This window comes from Polyodon spathula, chromosome 10 (genome assembly GCF_017654505.1).
Source record: "Polyodon spathula isolate WHYD16114869_AA chromosome 10, ASM1765450v1, whole genome shotgun sequence".
NCBI lineage: Eukaryota > Metazoa > Chordata > Actinopteri > Acipenseriformes > Polyodontidae > Polyodon > Polyodon spathula.
Window position 1 is genome coordinate 29,462,238 of NC_054543.1, and position 24,565 is coordinate 29,486,802.

A 24,565-nucleotide genomic window follows, 5' to 3' on the forward strand; every position below is an offset into this window, starting at 1 on the left:
GTCTCCAATGATCTGGTCCAGGGAAAACTTGGGCACAGTGTTGAGGACTACTGAACCAGTAGTTTCAGAAAGCAATAACACACAACATGGTGTTCAAATATTATCTAATATCCACTCTCCTTGGGGTGTTGTTAAATAGCCTAGGCCTGCCGATTTTGGACCATGTTATTGTTGTTATTTTGCTTATAGAATGGTTCCCCCCTACCTTACCCCACTCTCTCCAAAGTGAAATGATTGTCATGTAAATCAGGCAGAAATATTCTAAAAGTTTCAAGATATGCTTGTATAGTCACATATCTGCACAGGTTGAAACACATGTTAGCCAGTGAGATTGCTCCTTCTGTTCTAGCCTTATTATTACAAAGAGTAAATAAAATGATGGTGATGATCTGTTTCTTCCCAGCCTCGTCCGAGAGTGAGCGCAGATCCAGGTGGGACCGATGGGGTCTATCCAGAGGCAAGAGGGATAAGGGTGTGTCCCAACCCAACATCCCTTCTGCCATAACCAAAGAGAACGGCATCTTGGAAAGAAGGCAGTATTCTCGCCTTACATCAGGTACCTGGTCACCTTTTTTTAGTTTTTTTTGTAATAATACAGAAATGGCCAATATATTAGAACCTCCCGCCATTACACTTTCAAGCAGGACCAACTTGAACCAGCAGAACCGCACAATTTGAAGTGAAAAGTTTTGTTCTGAAAAATACATGTTAATGGGCATATACTATATACAGTGCAGAGAAAATGTTTGTGAACCCCTTAGAATTTTCACATATTTCACATATTTCAAACCTAAAATGTTATTAGATCTTAATCTAAGTCCTAATAATAGATAAAGATAACCTGATTAAGCATGACACAAACACATGATGACGACTTTTTCAACATTTATTTATCCACAAATGATTCAACATTCAATATCCATATGTAAAAAAATAGGTGAACCTGTTGATTCAGTTACTGGTGGCAACCCCTTGAGCAGCAATGACTTCAACTAAGAGTTTCCTGTAACTGTTGGTCAGTGTCTCACATCGGTTTTGAGGAATTTTGTCCCATTCCTCCTTACAAAACTGCTTCAACTCGGTGACATTTGATGGCTTCCTTGCATGAACAGCTCGCTTCAGGTCCACAACGTTTCGATGGGGTTTAGGTCCGGACTTTGACTAGGCCATTCTAAAACATGGAATTTCTTCTTCTGCAGCCATTCTTTTGTAGATCCGCTTGTATGTTTAGGATCATTGTCTTGCTGCATGACCCACTTTCAGTTCAGCTTTAGCTCACAGACGGATGGCCTGACATTCTCCTCTAAAATCTTCTGATACAATGCAGAATTCATGGTTGTGTCAATGATGGCAAGCCGTCCAGGTCCTGAGGCAGTAAAACAGCCCCAAACCATCACACTCCCACCACCATGCTTGACGGTTGGGATGAGGTTCTTCTGTTCGAACACAGTGTTTGGTTTTCGCCAAACATAACGTTTCTTGTTGAGGCCAAAAAGTTCTACCTTTGACTCGTCTGTCCAGAGAACATTGTTCCAGAAGTCTTGTGGATCACCTATGTGCTCTTTGGTGAACTTCAGACGGGCAGCAGTGTTCTTTTTAGAGAGCAGTGTTTTCCTCCTGGCTATCCTTCCATGAACACCATTCTTGAACACTCACATTAGCCATGGCGAGAGTGGCCTGCAGATCCTTGGATGTTACTCTGAGGTTCTTTATGACTTCCTTGATGATTTTACAGTTTGTCCTTGAAGAGATTTTGGTAGGACGACCGCTCCTGGGTAGAGTGACTGTGGTCTTGAACTTTTTCCATTTGTAGACTTTCTGTCTGACTGTGGATTGGTGGAGCCCCAAATCCTTAGAAATGGTTTTGTAACCCTTTCTAGACTGATGAGCATCAATAAATTCGTAGTTAATGAAAACTAGCACCGTACTGCACAAAGGTGTCCACACCAAACCAAACTCACAAAGTTTCTGATCTTTGTATAGGGTGGGGCCTCCCAAACTCACCCCTGAAGATCTACCTAATTATCTAAACACCTGATTCTAATTATCCCCTTAATTGAGCTGATAAAACCAGGGTTCACTTACTTTTTCACATACCCTGAATCTTAATTACTCATTGTTTGTCTAATTTATGCATTTTGTTTCAAAAGACATGGAATTAGTTAATATAAACCCTATTGAAAATGTAAGAAAAAACTATGGAATTTCCATAATTATCATTGGGGTTCACAAACTTTTTCTCGGCACTGTAGTTATATGGCTATAACTTGTGTCCCTCCTCCTTCCCTTGACCTATTACCTCTCTCACACACACACAATTCTTTCTCCACCTTTCTAGACTTCCCTCCTGTGTTCCACATCAAGCTGCATGACCATGTGTTGCTGGAGGGAGATCCTGTCACACTGTGCTGTCTACCGGCTGGCAGCCCTAACCCTAACATCGTATGGATGAAAGGTAATGTCTACCAGTAAATGCCACCTCACTTTGATACTGAAAGCTAAGGGGCCACAGTTACAGCAGGGTTCTCTCCAGACGTCTTCAGCTGGGGGGGACAATAGGCCAAGTGGCTGTCCTGCTGAAAAACCCAGAACCTCCAGTCTTGCAAATGCTACCGTGCCTTTAACGATAAGGATTGATTGCGCTGCTAGCAGACTAGATCACTTGCACGCGCTGGGTGAAAAAAAAACCTTGAAACCACATGACAGCTGTGTTGCTGTGTTATGTCTTGTCACTACATGTAACCAATCAGAGAGCTGAAGGGGTGGGTTTTCCATTTTAAGCACTTCGAGTGGCCGAAACATTAAAGTGACTGCTAAAAAAATAACTGATTTATTTTTTAAGCAAAAATAGTGACTGAATTAGAAATTGCCAAACCGAAAATGGATGATGAAAAAAAAGTAAATTGTAGAAAATAAGTGGGTATGGTGTTATATGGGGGAAGAAAATGGAAATGTTTCTTTACAGCAAGATATGCAAACTCTGCCAGAAACACAAAAAAGATTGCAAAGGATCAGGGGGGAAATGGAGCAGTGCAGCCTGGGTATGAATTAGGGTGGGTTATTATTCATTATTCAGTGTCTTATTATTAATTCAAATTCTTTGCCTTATTATTTATTTATGGTAAGGCAATTTTATTTTGGTGTTGTGCGCCCCGGCTATAATGCTCTGCCACCCAGCTATACAGAATTCCTAAGGAGAACCCTGTATAGGAGACAACTAGTTTGTTGATCATTTCTTTAGGCTGCTAGATTGCTGCTGCAGTATCTTTCCAAGACCTATATAATTCTGCAGTGTAAGTGCGTATAAAGGTGGCATTTCAAGAAATTCAGCGTGTGAAATAAGGACTAAATTGACTTATCTGATGGATGTATTAGAGATTCATACAGGAATATAATGATTTTCCGGTTTGTTCTTGGAGATTTTGGTAGGACGACCGCTCCTGGGTAGAGTGACTGTGGTCTTGAATTTTTTTGTCTGAGTAATGGGTATCGCAATTATTTGCAGCACATCAGTGCCACCTATTAACTGAAATATACTGTGCCACTCTATATTAATATTAGTAAGTGAGTAAGTATAAAAAAATAAAAGGAATGAGGAGGAGAAGGTTGAGATAATCCTCATTAAAAGCTTTAAAATGTGACAAACAATGAGACATTATTCTTGGTTTCTTGGAGCTGTTGCTCACTGCTGAGTGTCTCTTTGTTTTGTTCCCAGACAAGAAGCAGGTGGAGATTGACTCGAGGATAAACATTGTCTCGTGTGCCGATGGACGGCAGCTCCTCATGATCCTGAAGGCATACAAAAAGGACGCTGGGCTATATGAGTGCGTGGCTACCAATCCACTGGCATCTGCCACCAGCTCTTGCACTCTCTCCCTGGCTAGTGAGTGGACCCACGAAAGTGTCTAAAAAATGGTTATGAGTCAGTCCTCTGTGATTTTTAACATTTTTTTTATGTGTATTATTTTTCTCAGAAGTCCCAGGTCGCCCAGGAACACCTGAGATACCCCAGAGGTACAAGAACACAGCCCTGGTGTTGTGGAAGCCATCCGATACCCAGGCACCATGTACCTATTCGCTGGAGAGGAAAACAGAGGGTAACTGTCAACTAAAATGTTTCAAACTTCCCTTTATTATTTGCTGTATATGCTACTGGAGACCATTTGAAAGCACTCAGGGGGGCCTGCTTCTTAGATAATTATCATATGTAGTAGATCCAGATATTGATTTGACACAATTATCTAAAATTGCTTTGTTTCCCATAGTTTGTATCAGATGGATTATATGAGATGGAAATGACAGTAGAATTAGTTGTACTGTTTAAGTGTAGGCTACCTGCTGATTTTCACCAATTTAAGGCCAGAGCAGCCTTGTATAGAACCCTATACAATATTCTATATATCTGGTTCCTTTAACTCCATTTATTCAGCGCCTGTCAGGCGCGTCATATCCAATTTATTTTCACACACGTTGTTTATTTTACACACACTGTTTAAAAGTAATTTTATTCAAAGTAAAACAGGTTTAAAAGGCACTGCATATCAACATGACACTCAGTACTGCATCTCCAGCCCTGCCCCACCCCTTGTTTGCTGTATTTATCAAATACCTCTTCATAGTCATACATACTGATAAATCCTCTCCTGATCACTCATTTTATCACTAAACTCCTCAATAATGCGATCCAAGTCAATATTTTATTACTATAACATCTCAAAAAGCTCTGCAAATGGCCTTGATATTCTTTGAGCGCTGGATACGGAAGCAGCTATCTTGTTTGTTAATGTCGGTGTTATGTCTGTGGTGAAGCTTCTATGTGTATTGCTCACATCCAACACTTTTTTTTTTTTCGGCTTCTCTCGGCTGCTATCGGTCTCACTTGGGCATTGAAAGGTTTTCTCTGCTTTTTCCAGAGAAAAAATAGCTAGAATCTTGTGCTTGACGTCTTTTTGATGTCGGTCAGGAAAGGGGTTAATAGATAATCATCTTCTTTTCAAGCTTTCTGAAATTGTGTATTCCAGATACGCACAACTTGTGCCTGCACTACAAATATAGAAAGAATATACAATGGTTCTAAATGAGGAACACAAAAATAATCAGTGAGTGAGTGAAGACATAAAGATTAAAAGACAAAGTACTCACACATTGATTATTTTTGAGTTACCCACGATGAACAATGTTTCTGTTTATCTCACACGTAATTAACCAAGTACTTATGATGCTAGGTTAATTAAGTCATCTGTTTTTGTTTTATGGATTAAACGCATTCCTGTTTCTGTCACCTGCTCTGAATTCTGTTATTGTGAAGTCACTGTACCAGTTGGCCATTGAAACATCTACATGTGTAGTATCAAATGTTAAACACATGACTGCCTGTACTTTCAAGTTACAAACATAAATACAGTCTCCTGCTTTAACTATTTTTATTTTTGCCAAGGCGACCCCAACTGGCTCATAGTGGCTACAGGAGTGACAGACTGTTACTACAATGTCACAGATTTACCGATGGACGGCACCTATAAGTTCCGAGTGGCATGCGTCAACAAGGCAGGACAGGGATCCTACAGCAACTCTTCAGAGAGTGTGACCCTCGAATCGCCAGGTACCTTCCCTTTCGCAGTCTACAGCATTGTAAGAACAGCAATAAGAAGAGATCCCCATATTCTGACTGTAAAGTCCCTTGAGCTGTTTAATAATAATCATAAAAACAGACATTTGTTAAATGTATTATTTTGTGGGTAGCCATATTTTGAGTTCTAGCAACAAAGGGAGTTTTAGTATATGCATCCTTTCAATTTCACTCCCATTTCTTTGTACTACTCTGTCCACTTTGCAACCCTGTCTACATTAAAATATACATGGTTTTCCATTGGTTTTAACTGCCCTTTTCTACTGTGAGTATGCATGTTTCCCCATGGTTTTCCCATGGCTATACTATGCATTTACCACAGCGTACCATAGTTTATTAAGTTTTTGAATGCCATGCTACATTATAAACAGGAGCAATTTTTTTTTTGTAAAACAGTATAACAGAGTTTAATGTCACTCTACCAAATCTGCTACAAAACTCCATATTGTAATTATGTGTCTTAATTAGCAAGCACATATTATTGACCCACATGACTGAGCAGAAATTATTGATGCACATCCTTGCTTGTAACTACTTTGTTTGATTGAGCAAATTTCAGACCTATAAGTCATTATACAAAAATATCATTACACTCTTTATACTTTTGATTTGTGTGTTTCTTTTGCAACCTCTACTTTGAGAACAGAATACTGTAGGGATGTTACAGAGCCTAAAGGAACAAAAAGTCCAGCCAATTCTCAACTAAACAAATTGCTTGACTTGCTTTACAGAAACCTCCAAAGCTCTTCCTCCTGCTGCTCCTAAAGCCATCCTCTCCACCTCTCCTCCAGTTGTGACTACATCTGTAACAATACCACCATTTCAAGCCCCTTCTTCCAAAACACTCACAAATTCCACATCGCTATCCAAACCAGCAGTTGTCCAAATCACCCCCTCTACCACCCCAACACCCATCCCTACCAAGACCACCCTCACCACCACTGCCACTACATCATCTTATGTCGCACGTCCCTCTCGGTCATCCACAGAAAATGAAACCCTACCCACAACCCAAGCTCCCCGACCTGCTATCTTTCCCAAACCACCCACGCCAGTCAACCTGGTCACTTCCATCTCTCCATTCCCTCCCATCTCCCCATCTCCATTGGTCCCCTCTACCCTTGTCACTGGCAAACCAATCTCTTCCGTGCCCATGTATGCGCCAAAGACCCAGACTCGAGTAACCCCTTCACCGTTGTCGTTTCTCACCCCATCTGTGGAGCTGGTGACAAGCCTGAGCCCGGTGGGAGAGGGGGTCTCCTCTCCGACACGTTTGACCCCCACAGGAAGAGTGACGCCATCTACCAAATTGCTGGAGAGTGGCACTACCGCATTACGCCAAGGCGTGCCACAAAAACCCTACACCTTTATGGATGAGAGAGCCAGGTAAGCAGCAAGGATACAGGCATGCTCTCTGAAAACTTTGTATATGGCACCAGGGGAAGGGTGTTCTCCAGAGTATGTATGTAAAAAAACAGACTTTTACTTGGTCACATCAAAGTGGAAGTTGTTTAATCGAATGGTTTGTCACTAGCCACTAAATTCTGCCCACCCTTATTTTTAATGTATAGCATGACTGTCCAACTGATGGCTTTTGAACTCGACAGTATAGCTTCTTTTGGGTATCCCATTTAAGATTTATAGTTTGGGAAGACTGCAAGTGCAATCTTCTGGCATGAGCCAGTACAATCAAAATGCAGCAATATTGATTTTTATATTTAAACATGCAAGTTGTTTAATGAGTAAAAAAAAAAAAAAAAAAAAAAACTGCTGAAGCAGTGTCCGCAGTTATTTAGTCAGGTTTTTAATAAACTAAACTTTTCGATTAGTGATATTGTTTTTTTTAAAGGCTCTATGAGAACTTCCAGGTAATCGGTACATCTCTTTTAGCCAAAAAGGTTGGATGGCTTGTGTAGCATACAGCCAATTGGAGATTACAGTAGGAACTTATTTCTTAACAATTTCAGTGTTCCTTTGTTAGGATTTAAAATATTACAATACTTGCTTACCTGCAAGTCAAAAACTTTAAACGTTTTAATACGACTTGTTTATTTCACTGTTAACACAATAATAAAAACAATTGAGCTTTCAGATTAGTACAAACTGTACAATCTTCAGTATCACGGTTCTTCCAATAGACTTATAAAAATATTGATATATTTTTATTAATTTTATTGTTCACGTCAGGGGGAGGTTCGGCGTGATCAGAGAGTGCAAAGAGAACGCCACTGGCAAGCAGTTTGTGGCTAAAATCATCCCCTACGAGCCAGAGAGCAAGCAGGCCGTGCTACAGGAGTACGAGATCCTCAAGTCCCTCCACCACGACAAGGTCATGGCTCTGCACGAGGCCTACGTCACCCCACGATACCTGGTCCTCATCTCAGAGTCCTGCACCGGCAAGGAGCTGCTCTACAGTCTCATAGACAGGTGAGGCAGGCTGGGGGCTTCTGTTACTATTGCCATCTCAAAGTTCAGTTTTCAGGTCATGGAAGCAATACGAAATAGCATTATGCATATAGCATTATGCAGGAAACACTTGTAATAAAAGGATATGTAGTGTATTTAACATACTAATTCTAATACAGTTAAGCATGTCACGGGGAGGGATATAGTATCTCATTTTTTTTGCTTTACCCATTGCATTCTAAGGTAATCAGTAATCTCTTGTAAAGGGATAACATTTGCAATAATATTGAACATTTAAACAAAGTTGTTTTTTTTAGTATTCAATATTGTTAGCATTACAGAAATGGGGATTTTTAACATGATTTCTAACATGATTTTCAGCATTAACATCACAAATTAACATTGACAGTGAATTCAAGCAAAAACAGGTTCATAAATAACAGTTAGGGCACTGTCAGAATTCTGTGATTTCAGTTTTTACCGTTTTAAAAAATGGAATTAGGTTTATTTAAATGAATTTATGTGCACCACAGGCGCAGCAAACAGCACAAAAGTGTAAATCTAGCGCAGGTGTCTATTTTTTAAATTTGGTTTGAGTTCGTGTGCATTGGAGTAAGAGTGCTTTTTTATTGAATTGTATTCAGTCATTACGGTAAAACAAAAAAATACCTACAACAGGGAACTAACTGACTTACTTGCAACTAATTTTTCATTTCTACGCCTTTTAGCTGAGGATCTTCCAGTTGTAAAAGTATTTTTTAGTATCGTTTTTAAAAAGAATCCCTGCCCTATACTTTAGAATGTGTGACAATCAAAGTTTCACATCTCCCCTTCAAATATGTAATCTCAAATGTAATGCTCTACTGCCAAATAAAGTTGCCTGTTATTAGCTATTTTAATTTTTGGTTATGGCTTCCATTCAGATTTTAGCTTGAGTTTTTCAATATAATCTAGCCTGGCAAATGGAGTCTTAATCAGCCAATCAACTGTGTTATCCTGCATTTGACCTTTGACCCCTTCACAAGACAAGCACCAAAATAAAGCAATAACAGCATATAGTTTGTTTCTTACCACTGATGCAATGCAAAACTAAACTAAGCAATTTCAATCACTCCTACATTAACTGCAGATGATACAACTATTTACAGCAATTAAAACCAGTGCTCAGATCACTTGATCTACTAGTGGGAGTGCTGTGGGAGTGTGTCAGACAGACATGAATTTGTCATCGGAGGCAAAGCCTCCTCTGGTAAAAAAAAAACAAACAAAAAAAAACTCTGGTGTCCTCCAATTAAAACTTGTGCTCATATCACACGATCTGCCACTGCTAACACTGTGTTTAATGGGAGAAGGGAGGCTAACCTCCCTTTGTTAAAAAAAAAAAAAAAAAAAAAGTGCCTCCAGGACCAGAACACCATCTGCCACTGCTCGTACTGTAAGCACATGTTTCTCAGCAGCGCATTGCTGTTAATTTAGGAATGTTGAATATATCTATGTATCTATCTATCTGTATATGTATATTCCTTTGAAAAGTTGAGGAGGCTGTGCCTCCCTTGCCTCCTCTAAGGAGCCTCCACTGCTGGAGACTGCATATTAAAATAAAAACACCTTCATAACTAGGGTAATAGTAAAATAGCTAAATTATGTTTTATCCTCAACAATATACAGTTCTGTTGTAAAATCTAATTTTTGGGTCTTCCTGTCCTGGGTTTGTCAATTACAGATGATGTTTCTCTGTACTTGTTGATTGTGCTTCAGATACCACACTTTGAAAATTGGGTGATGAGAGCTATTTCACTCAATGTTTTTCCTTCTTTATGCAAGTCAAGGTTGTTGTAATAGTGGAGACTGAGTAAATTGTTGATGCTCATAATACATAACAGTAGAAAAATGTCTAAGACTTTTGCACAGCAGTGTGTGTATATATTTTTTAATTCTCAATGAAAACTCAATAAAACATTGCAGATTTCAAAAGGTACTTTGTAATTTAATAAGAAATGTACAGTAATATAGTATAAGCAGCACATAAGGCAAGCAACAGAACATAACAAAAACATTGTGGACTTACTTGATTGATGAATCTTGAGTGATATAATTTGTAGAAAAAATATTTTTACAGCCTGTGGAAGATTTTGTAAATCACTGTAGCCCACAGTGGGAAAATGAAGAGCCAGTTTGAAAAACCAAACAGAGAATACTCGCAGTTTTGGTCCTGCCTGTTGGGCTTTGGACCTTTATTGTTATTTTTTATTTTTATTTTTTCCTTAATTAAAAGTGAGAAATCAAAAGTTAAGCAAGTAACCACTCGTGAACCGTAGCCTACCTGGCAACAGATACGTCAAAATGAAATCTAATTATGAGTGGCAGAGCCTAGCCGCAAACTTGCATCATGTAGCCAATACAAGTACATTAACACTTGACAGACAGAGGGTGATTGCAGGTTGAAGACACACAGAATCCCACCCATTTTGAGGCTACACTAGTCACTAGTCACTAGTCAATAGCAATACAGTAGACCTTGGAAAGCATGACTTGGTAAGCAAGACCTTGGTAAGCTTTTTTTTTTTACTTTTACAAATTTTACTTATGACGAGCCGCCACTGGTTCACATTCTCGTAGTCTGTGGTCTCTTAGAATTGAAGTGTCTGTTGGTATTACTGCAATCCTTCTCTGGTCTGTCAGATTCCGATACTCTGAGGATGACGTGGTGGGTTACATCGTGCAGATCCTGCAGGGTTTGGAATACCTCCACGGCCGACGCATCCTGCACCTGGATATTAAGCCAGACAACATCATTGTCACCTACATGAACGTGGTGAAGATCATTGACTTTGGCAGCTCCCAGACCTTCAACCCCCTGTTCCTGAAGCAGCTGGGCTGCCGCACTGGGACCCTTGAGTACATGTGTGAGTAATAATAATTAAACGTTTACAAATGATATATAAGCTGCCAACTAGTTTCACCTTAACTCAGAGACACCAGCTACCTAATTTATTATGTTTGTTTGTTTTTTTATTTGATTTATGATTAAGTCTACGATTTTGTCATGGAAATCATGAAAATTGTGAATTTCAACAAAAGTGAAATCTTGGATGAAATGGATGTAAAACACATTTGTTAGGCACTTCATTTATTTCCTTTAAAAATGGAGTATGTCATGCACTGAAAATACAAGCCTGTGAGTATCTGCAAATTGTTTGCTTGTGTATGCATGCAGCATTTACATGTAGCTATGTAGCTCAGCGAATGAGATTTGTATTTTGTAACTGAGTGAGCAAGCATGTAAATAAACACAGATCATATCTTACTGTAAACTCTCGTTGTGATCTTCACATACACAGCCTGCAGCTCTTGTTAGTTTATTTTTTTTAAACAAAAAGTGGGCTTGCATCTTCAAAAAATATTTTATTTCTTGAAACTTTGTTTCATACAATGTAGTGTCCCCAAGTAGTCTGTTGAAAATAAATCCTCACTTTCTGTAAAACTAAACATTGCTAAACAAAATACTTCAGACTGCTGTTGGACAGCTTTGTTTTTATTTCCTGCAAACTGTAGATAAAACAAGAGGTTTATCTGTTTTGTATTCTTTTTTCTGATCTTTGTGATGCCCTGTTTCTTGGACACAGTGCTTGCCTGTGTGATTTGACTTTTCAACTCTGTTTTTTTGTTTGCTTTTATTTTTAAAGGGCAGTGCTCTGTAGAATACTCAAAAACAACCAATTTAAACGTGTCATTTTCATTATTGAAGAAAAAAAATATACCATTTAATTTTAAACACAGTAATAAAAACCGCCGGACGCGCACACAGAAATAGGAACACAGTTTATTTCAGACCTTGTCTGTTTTGCTACGCAGACAGTGTGAAAGCTGCATCGTACAGTATTTGAAAAACAAACAAACAAAAAAGGAATGTTACATTGGTGTGAAGGGACCTTTAACTAAATGTTGTACTCTAAAGTAACATTTAAACTTGTCAGCGGTCGAAAGCAACAGTCTCTATATTATTGGTTTTGGTGTGCTATTTAAAAGCTCTTGTTTATGCTGGTGTAGCTAAAGCTACATTATTTGGTGACCTTTCCATGACCTTTCAGTGAATTATTGTTTTTTTTCCTTAACTCGCCAGTGAAATGTACTAAAAATCAGTGCCAAAATCGTAGCCTTATTTATGATTACCAGCAAAGCTTATTTGAGTATATTATGTATTTCTTTATTAAATGATTTATCAATGTCAAAGGTTTTCTGACTGATAGTTTTACTTTCAGTGTTGGTTCCTGGACTTGGCACAATCAACAAATGTTGAATTAGTACTTTTTAGTTTCCAGCCAATTGTGTACATGCTTACAATGGTCATCTGTGTTCCTAAATGCGGCATTAAATGTCACCAGAACATTTGTTAAATCGTTAAATTAATCGTAAACTCAATAATGGAATCCAACAAACTGTTCCTTTACTACTGTTGGATTTCAGCACTGAGCTAATGGTGCTTTTAAAAGATGATGGATGTCAACGGTGACAAAAAGAGTTAGTGCCCTGTTATTACAGCTATATAATTCCCCTCTTTGAAACTCAGTAGTCCTCTTCTTAACGATGGTTAGTGCAGGCCAAACAGTAACTTCAGCCCTATTGAACTCCTGATATTCAGCTGTGAATTTAGGAACATAACCAAATCTTTTTTTCATTTTGAAGAGCTGTACTGTTGCCCCACTTGCAATCTAGGGTGATCTGCTGTCACGCTGTCTCTAAATGCAATGTATCGTTGTCTCCCTGCGTTCAAGGCTGCTTTACACTCTAGCATAAAAATTATGTATTAACACTATCTAACACAAGGCTGTTGTACAATTTTAAACACAATTTTAAGTTTATATCCAATTAAACATTTTTTATCTGGCCTTGAAAAACTTGACTTAAGGGCCAAATTCCTCAAATGCGGTATGGTTCAGCATTCAGGATTCAACTTTGTCCACATACCTACAAAATACAATTTACCAGTATCAGTCCCACTGCTGCTGTTTACAGTAAATACAAACTTCAACCCAAGTTTGTTCTGTATTAGTCCTGTTGTCATTGGGTTATTTGCCAATGACTCATACCATTGCAGATATAGTACCCTTGTGTTATTATTGACCCTGAGTATGGAACCAATGCATTTTAATTGTCTTACCATTGTATTGTTTTAGAAAAGAGGATAGTTTGTGTGGCACTTTATAACTAACCCTTCTCTGTGTATATATTTCTAAGGATTCATCTCTTCTCCTTTTCTCTCTCCCCTCCTTATCTCTTCTAACATCTTCCCTTCTGTCTCTGTCTTTCCACACATCACTCCTTCTCTTTCTCCCTCTACCTCTCTTTATACCTATTCCTCTCCAAGCTCCTGAAATGGTAAAAGGGGATGTGATTGGCCCACCAGCGGATATCTGGGGTCTAGGTGTCCTGACGTTTGTCATGTAAGTATTTAAAGAGCTACAACCATATGGCTTCCTCAGTAGAGCAGAGGGAATGGACTGCAGGTCAGTGCTTCTAGTGAATACAGCTCCTGTACTTGACTGTATAATTTAATTTTACTCTTCTGCATTGGTAGATAATATTCATTACAGGATTTGTGATACATCAGCGAGTACATAAAATTGTGTGTGCATTTCTTTTGATTTACATTTTTGGTGTTTTGGTGGGAGTTGGCTGAGCGGGAGAAAGTGTTGTTAAAGAAATCGCTTTATTTCGTTCATTTTTTGGGATGTAATCACTCCGGTGTTTGCTTACATTTGCTGGCATTCTTATGCGTTTGCTTTGTCTCTATGAGACACATAATGATATATTCTAACACCACTACAGTATTGTGTTAGTTAGAGCCTCATGGGTCATTAGCAAGTCTCCGATTCCATAAACAGATATCAGTTACTGATTCTTACTCGATGACAGCTACTAGGTTCCAGATTTTTGGCAAAGGTAGCCTATATGGAACCAATCACTAATTTTGCTAAATGACTGGTAATTTCAAGTAAAAATGTAGTATCTCAAAAAAATATAGAGGATGCATACCTTTAAGTTTGAATTCCATTATGAGTTTTTATAGTATCAAGGAAATTCAACCTAGGTCTCTGTGCGACGAATCAAACCAAACGTTAGTTTACCTACCGTCAACCTGGTTCGCTGAAAGAGAAACGTTATGGGAAACGTGTACCAGAGCCGTCGTGAGGCAGAAAAGAACAGCAGCATATGAGGGACGCAGTGTGTCGTCTCTACCGAGACGAAGAGATTGACCTCCACATTCCCGAACCATTCCCAAATGCGCTCCACCACCTGAGGGTGGAGCCATCACTCCGACAAATGCAGTCCCTCCCTCAAGAGGAGGTTTGATGCCCAATTCTCCACTCCCAGAACATGCATCGATTGAAGGGACAGTAGGTTCCGTTGTGCCCAAATCAGAAGCCTGAAGGCTAGGCGATGCAACCCCGGGGACGGAAGGCCACCCTGGTGGTTCATATACGCCTCCACTAATGTGTTGTCTGTGCGGATCAGCACATGTTTGTTCCACACCACGGTTAGGAAGTGCTGGAGGGCAAGAAACACCACCTGCAGCTCCAGCATATTGACATGCAGGGACGTCTAATGGCCCGACCAGGCCCGCTGACTCTTCTGCCTTTGCAGACCACGCTCCAACCTGAGTTGGAGGTGTCCGCTGTCACCACCTTGCGGTTGTACACCACTTCCATTTCGACTCCTTGGCGCAGGTGAGAGAGAATCCTCCACCACCGCAGGGCCGCCGTACACGCGACACACACTGTCAGCTGACGGTGCCTGTCACATTTGGGATGTAATCGGAACGCATTGAGCCACACCTGTAGCGGACGCATGTACAAAAAACCCAGCTCGATGGCTGATACCGCTGCCATCAGACCCAGTAGTTGCTGGCACAAAACAAGGGGCACCCTCGATCCCTGTCGAAACAGGGAGAGGTGGTGCTGGAGAGCTGCTACACTTTCGTCCGATAGGTATGCATGCATTGTAGTGGAGGCACCTGCGTCTGCGACAGCCACAGCTCTCTGTGCGTGACCGCCAGACTGTGGCCCAGGGTCTTCCCCTGCAGGCCGGAGATCTGGATCAACGTATGCAATAATAATCGCAACTCCGTGGCCACCGGCTCTGGGAGCGGGGCGTCACATAAAATCCCATCCAAGTACGCAACAAGTATACTGGATGTGTTTGCCAAGTGGGTACTCTGGGCTCCCACCACGTAAGCCCTCCGGACGTGTGTCTCCGTCACCCTGCACTGCAGGTTCGGGCACACAGGTTTCCTGGGCATATCTCTTAGCGGTGGAGCCTTAACCAAGGCTGCGATGGTGGAGTCCACAGGGGGAAACCCATGTCCATCGAGTGTTGTGTAGCACTGGGTCTAAGGCGCACCGAGTACTGCGTGCACCATGTGCTCCAATTACCGTGCAGCAATAGATACTGTGCACACCACGTGCACTGAGCACGGTGTGCACCGCTTGCACCAGGCACTGCATGCGCCGTGTAGCACTGGTGTAATGTGCACCACATGCACCGAGCACCACTTTCACCGAGCACCGCATCCTGTGCAACACCGGGTATAATGTAACCCCCCACCCCCCCACCCCCCGTCCTCATAGCCGGCAGATCCCTCTGGTGGGGCTTTGGCCACACTGACCCCTGTGGCCAAGCAGAGATGACGGCAACCCCTGGCGAAGCAGTTCCGGTGACCCTAGACGAAGCAGAGCCGGCAGCCCCTGGTGAAGGCAGCAGCGGACCCTTGGAACGTGAACTCGGGAGGGGAACCCCTGGCCATAGAGGCGGTAGTGGGAGCTCCGCTTCTCCCTCGCACCCTGCCACCGGTGGCTCCACAGGTAATGCGGAGCAGCAGGCAACCGCAGGCGATGCGGAGCAGCAGGCAATCGCAGGTGATGCGGAGCAGCAGGCAACCCCAGGCGATGCCAGGCAGGCATCCTTGGGCGAAGCGAGGCAGGCATCCTTGGGTGAAGTGAGGCGGGCATCCTTGGGCGGACAAGCTGGGGTGCAGGCTTTGGCCCTATTAGCGGCCTCTGCGGCCAGGCGGTTCTTTCCCGTGCTTCCCTCTGCAGCCTGTGCAAGGGCTGCTGAGGACCACCAGCATCCAGTCCTGGTCCTTCTGGTGAAGGGAGAGGCAGCTCTGCTCTCCTCATGATGGAAAGGGTCCCAGCAGGCATACACCCTCTGCTGATGGAAAGGGACCCAGCAGACATTCACCCTCTGCTGGTGGATAGGGACCCAGCAAGCATTCACCCTCTGCTGGTGGACGGGGAACCAGCAGGCATTCACCCTCTGCTGGTGGAGGTGGCAGCTCCTGCTGTTCTGCTCCTCCTGGCGGTGGAGGCAGAGGCAGCTCCTGTTGCTCTGCTCCTGACGGTGGAGGCAGAGGCAGCTCCTGCTGCTCTGCTCCTGCCAGTGGCGTTAGAGAAAGCTCCTGCTGCTCTGTTCCTGGCGGTGACAGCGGTGGAGGTGGGAATATCGTGTAGCCTCCAGGCGACGGAGGTGGGAGCAGCGTGTAGCTTCCTGGCAACAGAGGTGGGAGCGGCGTGTAGCCTCCTGGCGACGGAGGTGGGAGCGGCGTGTAGCCTCCCGGCGACGGAGGTGGACGTTCGGGCTCCTCCCACTCAGGCGCAGGACGTTAGGGCTCCTCACACTCAGGCTGTGGAGGTAAAACCAGCAGGCATTCTTCCTCTGCTGGCAGATAGGGGACCATCTGCCTCCCAAGCTTTATATTCATGTGATTCCACCATCTGGACACTGGACTCTCGCGGTCCCCCCGTGTGGGCGCTGAACTCTCGTGGTCCCCCTGTTGGGCGCTGGACTTTCGCCGTCCCCCCCGTCTGGCGCTGGACTCTCGCGGTTCCTCCATCTGGGTGCTAGTACCTCCTCTTCCTATTGCATGGGGCAGATGGCCAACATGTGCTCATACGCCCCATAGCAGGGGCACAACTCCACCGCAAGGTTCTTTAAAAAAAACCTCCCAACCGCCATCCCCAACCTCCTCCTGCTGTTACTGCGGTTGCTGCTGCAGCTTTCTTCTCCCGCTCCTTCTCCTCACCTTCTCCTGGGCCAGTTTGTTCTCCTCCTCCGCTTGGAAGGGGCAGACAGCCACCACGTGCCCGTACACCCCGCAGGCAAGGCACCAGCCTTGGTCCTCCAGACCATTGAGGAGCTCCTCTAGCTTAGTGCAGCAGTCTCTCCAGCCTTTCATTTTTTTTTCCTCTCTCAAACACTGTACAGTTCCCGCTCTGGTCTGCGTCTAAGAGGCGCTGGTAATCCCACGATGACACCACATGTCACAAAGACAGCTGTAGTGAGTGATGTCAGACCAGAACCAGGAACCAACACAGAATAAACAGAGAGATGTGGAGTTTGGTGAATCTGAGCCCTTGGTTGCACGCAGCATTTAATAATTAAACAGAGCAGAAAATAAAAGGTTGCAAGACAAATAAGGACACGGCACTTTAGCCAAAATAAATATACGAACAAAATGGACTATACAGACAAACAGGGTGAGCTGATATTATGATTTAATTTAACTATTATTATACTGTTACCTCCATTTCCTTTCCCATTCTCCACTCACCAAACACACAACCCCGAGTGAGTGAAAACATGTTGCTTTTATGCAGCTGTACCGAGACTCGATTGCTAACCAATCATTCAGTTGGAGTCCCGGTACAACTACACGCAAATTAATAAAAGTGCAATTCCCCATGCTCACATATTATTACATTTTACCTGCACGTGAAGTGCTGTGCAATCCTTGAGTCTAAATACAAATATACATTTTAAACTCTCGTGCTCGTAACCCATGTTACATCCTATGTACCAATGACTATACACCAACATTAACACACAACACGCAACATACAACACAGAAATGGGCAACATAGGGGTGGGCAACATTGCCACAATCCCATAATGATGTTTTGGTGCCCATCTTCAAATTGAATGGGAACTGATAGTTTTATATATCATTGGCTGTTAACTTGTTTAGAAAATGTTCTCTATGGTGCGATGGAGGGCTGATCCTAAGTTTTATTATCTTTTGTCAGTGTGGACATGTGGACGATTTCAGTTATTGCATTATGTCTGATTGTAGGGGAACTGTTTGTGAGTATACTGTCTAAAGGCATCTTCTTTTTCAGGCTGAGTGGGAGGTCTCCATTTAGTGAAGCGGATCCTGTGGAGATGGAGAACAAAATCCAAGCAGGGAAGTTTGACCTCACCAAGCTGTACCCTAACGTGTCCCAAGGTGCCTCTCAGTTTCTCAAGAAGATCCTATGTACCTACCCCTGGTGAGTGGGACATCTCGAATGGCGGGGGATTCTTAACAGAATGCTCTTCGTCTAAGTGTCGCAGTGGACCACATTATGATTGAATAAACATGGAGTCTGAATTGCTCCTTCACTCTCTAAATGATGGTACCAGCAGGGCTGGATTGAAAAGTGTTTGTGGGGAATCCCCCATCACCACTTGCCATTAACAACATTGAACATGCATCTTCTCAATAGGTAATAAGATGTCAAACTTTCAGCTGTCTGACATCAGATATTAAATAATAATTTTTATTATTTTCCACCTTTCATAGTGGACCACCATCACAAAGTGCTTTACAAGATACAAGACTAGGGTGTGTGAACTACGCATCAGCTACAGAGTCACTTACAACAACATCTCACCCCAAAGACTGAGCACAAGGAGGTTAAGTGACTTGCTCAGGGTCACACAATGAGTCAGTGACTGAGCTGGGATTTGAACCGGGGACCTGCTGGTTACAAGCCTGTTTATTTAACCACTGGACCACACACCTACAAAACAATCAAATTAAAACATTACTACCAGGCCTCCAGATTTCAAGTTTGAGCTGAGCAAGAGAATTAAATTTGTCAAAGAGCAATAAATGAATCAACAAGAAATAACTTAAACTTATGAATATGAGCCGACAATGTTTAGGGTTCTGGTGACACTAATACATCACTTGAGCTGTAGCTTATTATGTACTGTACATTTTAATGTACAGCTATGGCCAAAAGTTTTGCATCACCCTACAGAATTAATATATTTTGATTCATAAAGTCGAATGAAACCTGCTAAATAATGTTACGTTAACATATTGAATTACATATTGCTTTGTAGTTTTCTATATACTTAATGAAAAACTTGAAAAATGTGACATTTCAAAATGTAACATGAAATACTGTACTACTATTATGCCTTACAGTAGACTTTTTTGATATAATTTTGCAGTTTCTTTGATTACATGATTTTAAATGAAATACCGGTATCTAAATTGTTTTTTATTTCTTTTTAAATTATCTAACTCCTAAAATTCTAGGTGATGCAAAACTTTTGATAATAGCTGTATAAAGAAGTTAAAATAAAGCATACTGTAAACCATTACTTTCTAGAAAATAGTGGTAAAAAAAATGATTTACTGCAGCTGAGCGATCTCACTGGCTATGATGGTGTATAATATAAGAATACAAGGAAGGATATGTCATGCACTTCATATGGTGCATCAATGTCATATATAATAAAATCTCCTGTGTTCCAGGACCCGTCCGACCATCAAAGACTGCTTCGCCAACTCCTGGTTGCAAGATGCCTACCTGATGAAACTGCGCCGGCAGACCCTCACCTTCACCACCACAAGACTCAAGGAGTTCCTGGTGGAGCACCAGCGCAGGAGATCAGAGGTGGCCACCAAGCACAAAGTCCTCCTGCGTTCATATCATAGTGTCCCACAGCCCGCTGCGCCCGTGACCCAGTGACAACATCCATGCCACGCAGGCACTATGGGGTTCTCCAAGAGGAATGAACGGGACTCTCCATCTCGATTGGCCAGGACTCTCTGACCGACGCAACCAGCCTGTCCCCTCAGGCTGGAACAGAAGTGTGTGTGTGTGTGTTTGTGTGTCCATCTTTGGCCGAGCGAAACCAGCCACATCGTCAGAAAACAAGCAAGAAAAGAAAAATGGAATTCAAACTGTACACCTCATGAACTGTTGGGAAGGGAGTGTGCAGTGGTTAGGTGTGGGTTATAGATTCATCCCTATCTAAACCCCGTTTCAATTTATTTCCTGCATTTTTCATTGGAGTTATAACTTCGAGTTAGCTGTACTGATTGGTTGCCTTGTAATAAAGGCGGTGTGATCGAAAGCTAGGCCCCTTTATGTACTTTTTCTTTTCTACCTTTTGAAGAGCAGAAGGCATTTTAACACCATGTGCTAAACCACAAACTGTGAATTTATATATTAGTAGCTTTCCATGAGTCTGAAATTGGGATTCCCAATGTAAAGAGGAGAACTAACGGATCTGTTACTGCTTGTTTTCATTTTATTAGTGACATTGCTGTTTATTGTGTTACTAATAGTTCATTTGTTTTCAAGCAGTAGTAATACAAATTATCGCTTGTAGTAGCTGAACTTAAAGGTGATCACACCTTACAATAAGTAAGTGGCAATTCATTTAAATACGAGTTGGCAGTTTGTAATGTTCATAAGTGAAAGGCACCATAAATCAGTAATTACTTTATTGGGATTCAAAAGGAATTAATATTTTACTTTATATGTAATAACATTTGAATTCCTGCCACTTATTGTAAAGTGTAATTTAGGAACGTGAATTTAGCTCTACTAAATCAATGGAAACTGCCAATATATTTATTTTCAGCTCTATTGGTTATTTGTTAAAAACAAGTACTGAGTGGCCAGATAGTGTGTTTTTTTTCTGTTTCTGTACATGTAATGGGACAACAAAATTGTTAATACTTAAGGTTCACATAGTCATAAGTCACCATCATGTTCTGTGTATTCTCATTTAGGTTTAGGGTTTGGGTTATCTACCCTACCGTAAGAAGAGCCAATGAAAGGAACAGGCCAAAAACCTGTTGCCAGGGCTAAAACTGATGATTCTTCCCAGAGTAAGAGGATAAGAGGATACATATGTATTTGACACTAGTAAAATCTGTGGTGATCCATTATTACAACCTGACTTTGCTCAGCAGAAATCTGGCCTCCTTTTTTGCACAGTTTACATTAATTATTTAAAATCGACAGCATAGTTTTTAAAGCTGTGTTTACTTTTAAAGGGTACATAAGGACCTTTTTATTTTATTGTATTACATATTCCCATGTGATGCTACAACTGCTTACTTACGGTGTGTGTGTTGTTTTAATTATTATTTTTTTTTTTTTTTACATTTTGACCACTTTTTTACCTTAACTACACATCCCTTACATAAACAGTGGTAGCAACACATGGGAACGTGTAACATAATAAAATAAGGTCCTCTTGTACCCTTTAAGTGCTATCACATCTACATGGGACTATATATGGGGTACCTGTCTGCCAACAAATTATGAGATTTTCATTATTGTATTATTTGTCTTAAGCATTTCAAATGCCCCACATGCTATAAAATCAATCGCATTGACCAGTTCTGTTCACCAGTGACAATAAGACAATAAGACACTGTTTTTAACCATCTCCTACCACTGTATACAATGACTGGGACTGAGGCCTGTCCTGTTATTTCCTGGCCAGTTTCCTTCATATAGTTCTATGCTAATCCTCTTGTCCATTTCTGTGCTGTGTCACAATGAGACGCCACAATGTGACGTTAGTCCTATCAATTGTTACCTAATTCTAAACAAATCTTCATTTTTAATGATACATTTCTGTAACTGTGAATTAATGAAAATAATTGATACAATTCATATTTATATATGGAGATATGAAATATATACTGACCAAGATCCAGTGCTTGGCTGCTACCCATAGTGAGAGAAGCATAGAGTTTAAAGACTGAGTTTTGCTGTTTTTATGTAAGAAAAAAAGAGGATATGATTGTGTAAATATTTGTAAAACACAAGAATACCAAGGATGCCAGTTATAGTTTATTTGGTGTTTATTCCAATTTGTACAAGATAAACACTATTGTACAGATACACATATATTTTAAAGTCCATCCTGTGAAAGACAGGACCCTGAAAATCTTTATAACTTGAAAAAAGCAAAACATTGGACTCCCTGAAAGTGCAAAAATGAACGTTAAATGCAAAAGTAATTAAATTTGCACTCTAAAAAAATGCTGTAGTAATGCCATATTGTTTGATTTACTAATTTAGGTGAAATACATTCATGAGGTTGCTTAGGGAGATGTTCGATATACATGAATTACTTAAATTAGCATTTAAGTTAAAAAAAAAAAAGAAGAAAAAAGTAGTAACAGTAATTTTACTAATATGTTTATACTGCAGTATCACTGATGCGTTTTGTAAGTTAGTTATTTGTGTTGCAACATTTTTTTATTTCTTTTTCATTTTCTTAACATTGGATATTTTATAGTAATTATGCATCAAGTTAAATAACTTAAGTGTGCCAAACATTACATTGGGGACAAACAAGGACACGTAATGGAAGTCTGAATGGATCGGGACAACGTGGAATTGCTGGCCCGTTCCCAGAAAATAGAACATGGAACTAGGACCCTAAGGCTAAAGAAGACATGGAATCTTCATGTTTGAGCTAAAGAGCACAGTCACTGAGCAAGCATTCGGACAATACTAGTCTTTTTAAGAATTTGTACATGATCGTATTTGGCTGCAATAAGCTAAGTGCTGTTACAGTGAGCTTTTCATGATTTTGAAAGGGCTGTCCAACTATGACTCATTTACAGCTTTTTCAGCTTCAAAACGTCTCTCTTGATTTACAGGTGAAGTATCCCATACAAGACTGTTCACAGGTTTGTAAAGACTGCAAGGACGATTGGTAGTCTTTGAGTCAGTATATGGTCAAAATACAACCAAATTAAACATGTGAAATGTTTAATAAGCACATAAATACTGATGTTTAGTTTGGTAAAACATTCATTTTATACGTCAAATTTTTTATGAAAATGTTTACAGTTCATGTTTTCTATTTTCTGTCACACTGGTCATGTTAAGAAGGCAGGACAACTCTGTGCTAATTCATCTGCTGTAAAATAATGTCCACTATATTCCAAAGATTAGAGATATCTATTACAAATCTGTAGTTTTTACTTCCCCTGGAAATACAAAACACCTGTAAATATTGAGAAACAGCAAAGGGAGAAGCCGGTTGCACCTTTGCACTGTACCCGGGAATGGGCCTCACTTTATTGATGATCATTTTAAGTGGAATGAGAGTATTTCTGTTGTAAATTGACAGCAGCGACAATCTATATAATGTAGTTTGTAGATGTTGTTTTTAGTGGTTTGTTTATTTATTAATTTATCTGACTCTGTAGGAATCTGGAATCTTTACAATTTTGTGGAATTGTTCATCTAATTCTGGTGTGAATCCACGGCATGAAAGCTGAGAAACAGAATAAAGAAAAAAAAAACTAAGCAAACTGCAAAAAGCACCTGGTGTACTAATCCTTTAATTCATGACTACATTTTATGGTTATACTTCAAAATACTTTATACAAACAAAATTTGTACAACAAAATTATATTATGAAAGCAGGGTGACCAGATGTCCTGATAAAATCAGGATCGTCCCGATATTAGGGGCTTTGACCCGCGTCTCAATCGAGATACTGTCGGGACGCCATTTGTCCCAATTTTTTGAGTAAACCTTGAAAACCCAGATATAAAACGTTAACTTTTTATTTTCTTGTTAGGAAATTTCATATGCGTGACTGCTGTGCAACAGCATACTCTAGGGCGTGTTGTTTGAGTGAGTTGTTTGCATTGCGGCTAGCCAATTACGTTAACCTGCAGTCATATGATTCGGTATGCGTTATTTGTGAGTCTGGTTTTACTGGAGAAGTGTCATGATGGCTGGTGTTGTTGACGAGCCTGTCACTAAAAAGCAAAAAAGGAAAATGGTCAAGTCGTCCAATTATGATTAGGATTATAATTAGGATTTCACTGACATTTCACTAACCCGTTTAAACATTACAGTACATTTTATTTGGGAAATGTGTTGACACGATCCTCAGCCGAAATATACTTGGCTTGTTTTGCTTTGCTGTTCATTATTTTACATCTAATGCTGAAAACTAGATTTTTGCAACCTAAATCAAAACAGTGCAGCACTGACTTTGTCCTACCTGCTACACACAGTACAGCAGGTCACAGAAAAGCCAGCACTGACATTATTGTCATCTGCACAGTAAACAGGAAAGTTAACAGCTTTGGAGTATTTTATTTATTTATTTTTTAAATTACATTTCCGTAAGCTTTTGTTTCTGCCTAAGTGCAATGCACATGGAAGGCGAAGGAATAAAAAAATCCTATCTACAGAAGAAAGGTGTGTCACTTGCGTTGTGCAATAATAGTTCACAAGGTTTCTTTCCTTGCCTCACTGTGTGTCCTGATTTTTCACTCTTGCTATCTGGTCACCCTAGATGGAAGGTTAGAGTGTCAATTTAATTGATAAATGATAGCCAATCTAAATGCTGCCACCATTCAAACCAAATTTGGCACAAAAATACATTTAAGATGCATGCAACTTTATACAGTGCCACCTT

General features: G+C 40.8%; 1 protein-coding gene across 4 annotated transcripts in view; it reads left to right on the plus strand.

Moving 5' to 3' along the window:
• LOC121322068 (striated muscle preferentially expressed protein kinase-like) overlaps window positions 1–22,563 on the plus strand; it is a 140,042-nt gene extending 117,479 nt beyond the window's left edge. For 3 of the 4 annotated variants that reach the window (XM_041261560.1, XM_041261562.1, XM_041261561.1), the window contains 12 exons: window positions 404–556; window positions 2,339–2,455; window positions 3,716–3,883; window positions 3,975–4,097; window positions 5,438–5,602; window positions 6,361–7,015; window positions 7,817–8,056; window positions 10,718–10,941; window positions 13,404–13,479; window positions 18,211–18,360; window positions 18,654–18,695; window positions 19,620–22,563. In XM_041261560.1, the coding sequence (XP_041117494.1) occupies window positions 404–556; window positions 2,339–2,455; window positions 3,716–3,883; window positions 3,975–4,097; window positions 5,438–5,602; window positions 6,361–7,015; window positions 7,817–8,056; window positions 10,718–10,941; window positions 13,404–13,479; window positions 18,211–18,360; window positions 18,654–18,695; window positions 19,620–19,836 (2,330 nt within the window). In that variant the 3' untranslated portion in view covers window positions 19,837–22,563. The remainder of the gene's footprint in view (window positions 1–403; window positions 557–2,338; window positions 2,456–3,715; window positions 3,884–3,974; window positions 4,098–5,437; window positions 5,603–6,360; window positions 7,016–7,816; window positions 8,057–10,717; window positions 10,942–13,403; window positions 13,480–18,210; window positions 18,361–18,653; window positions 18,696–19,619) is intronic. The other variant, XM_041261559.1, reaches the window with a different exon arrangement.
• The last annotated feature ends 2,002 nt before the right edge of the window (window positions 22,564–24,565 follow it).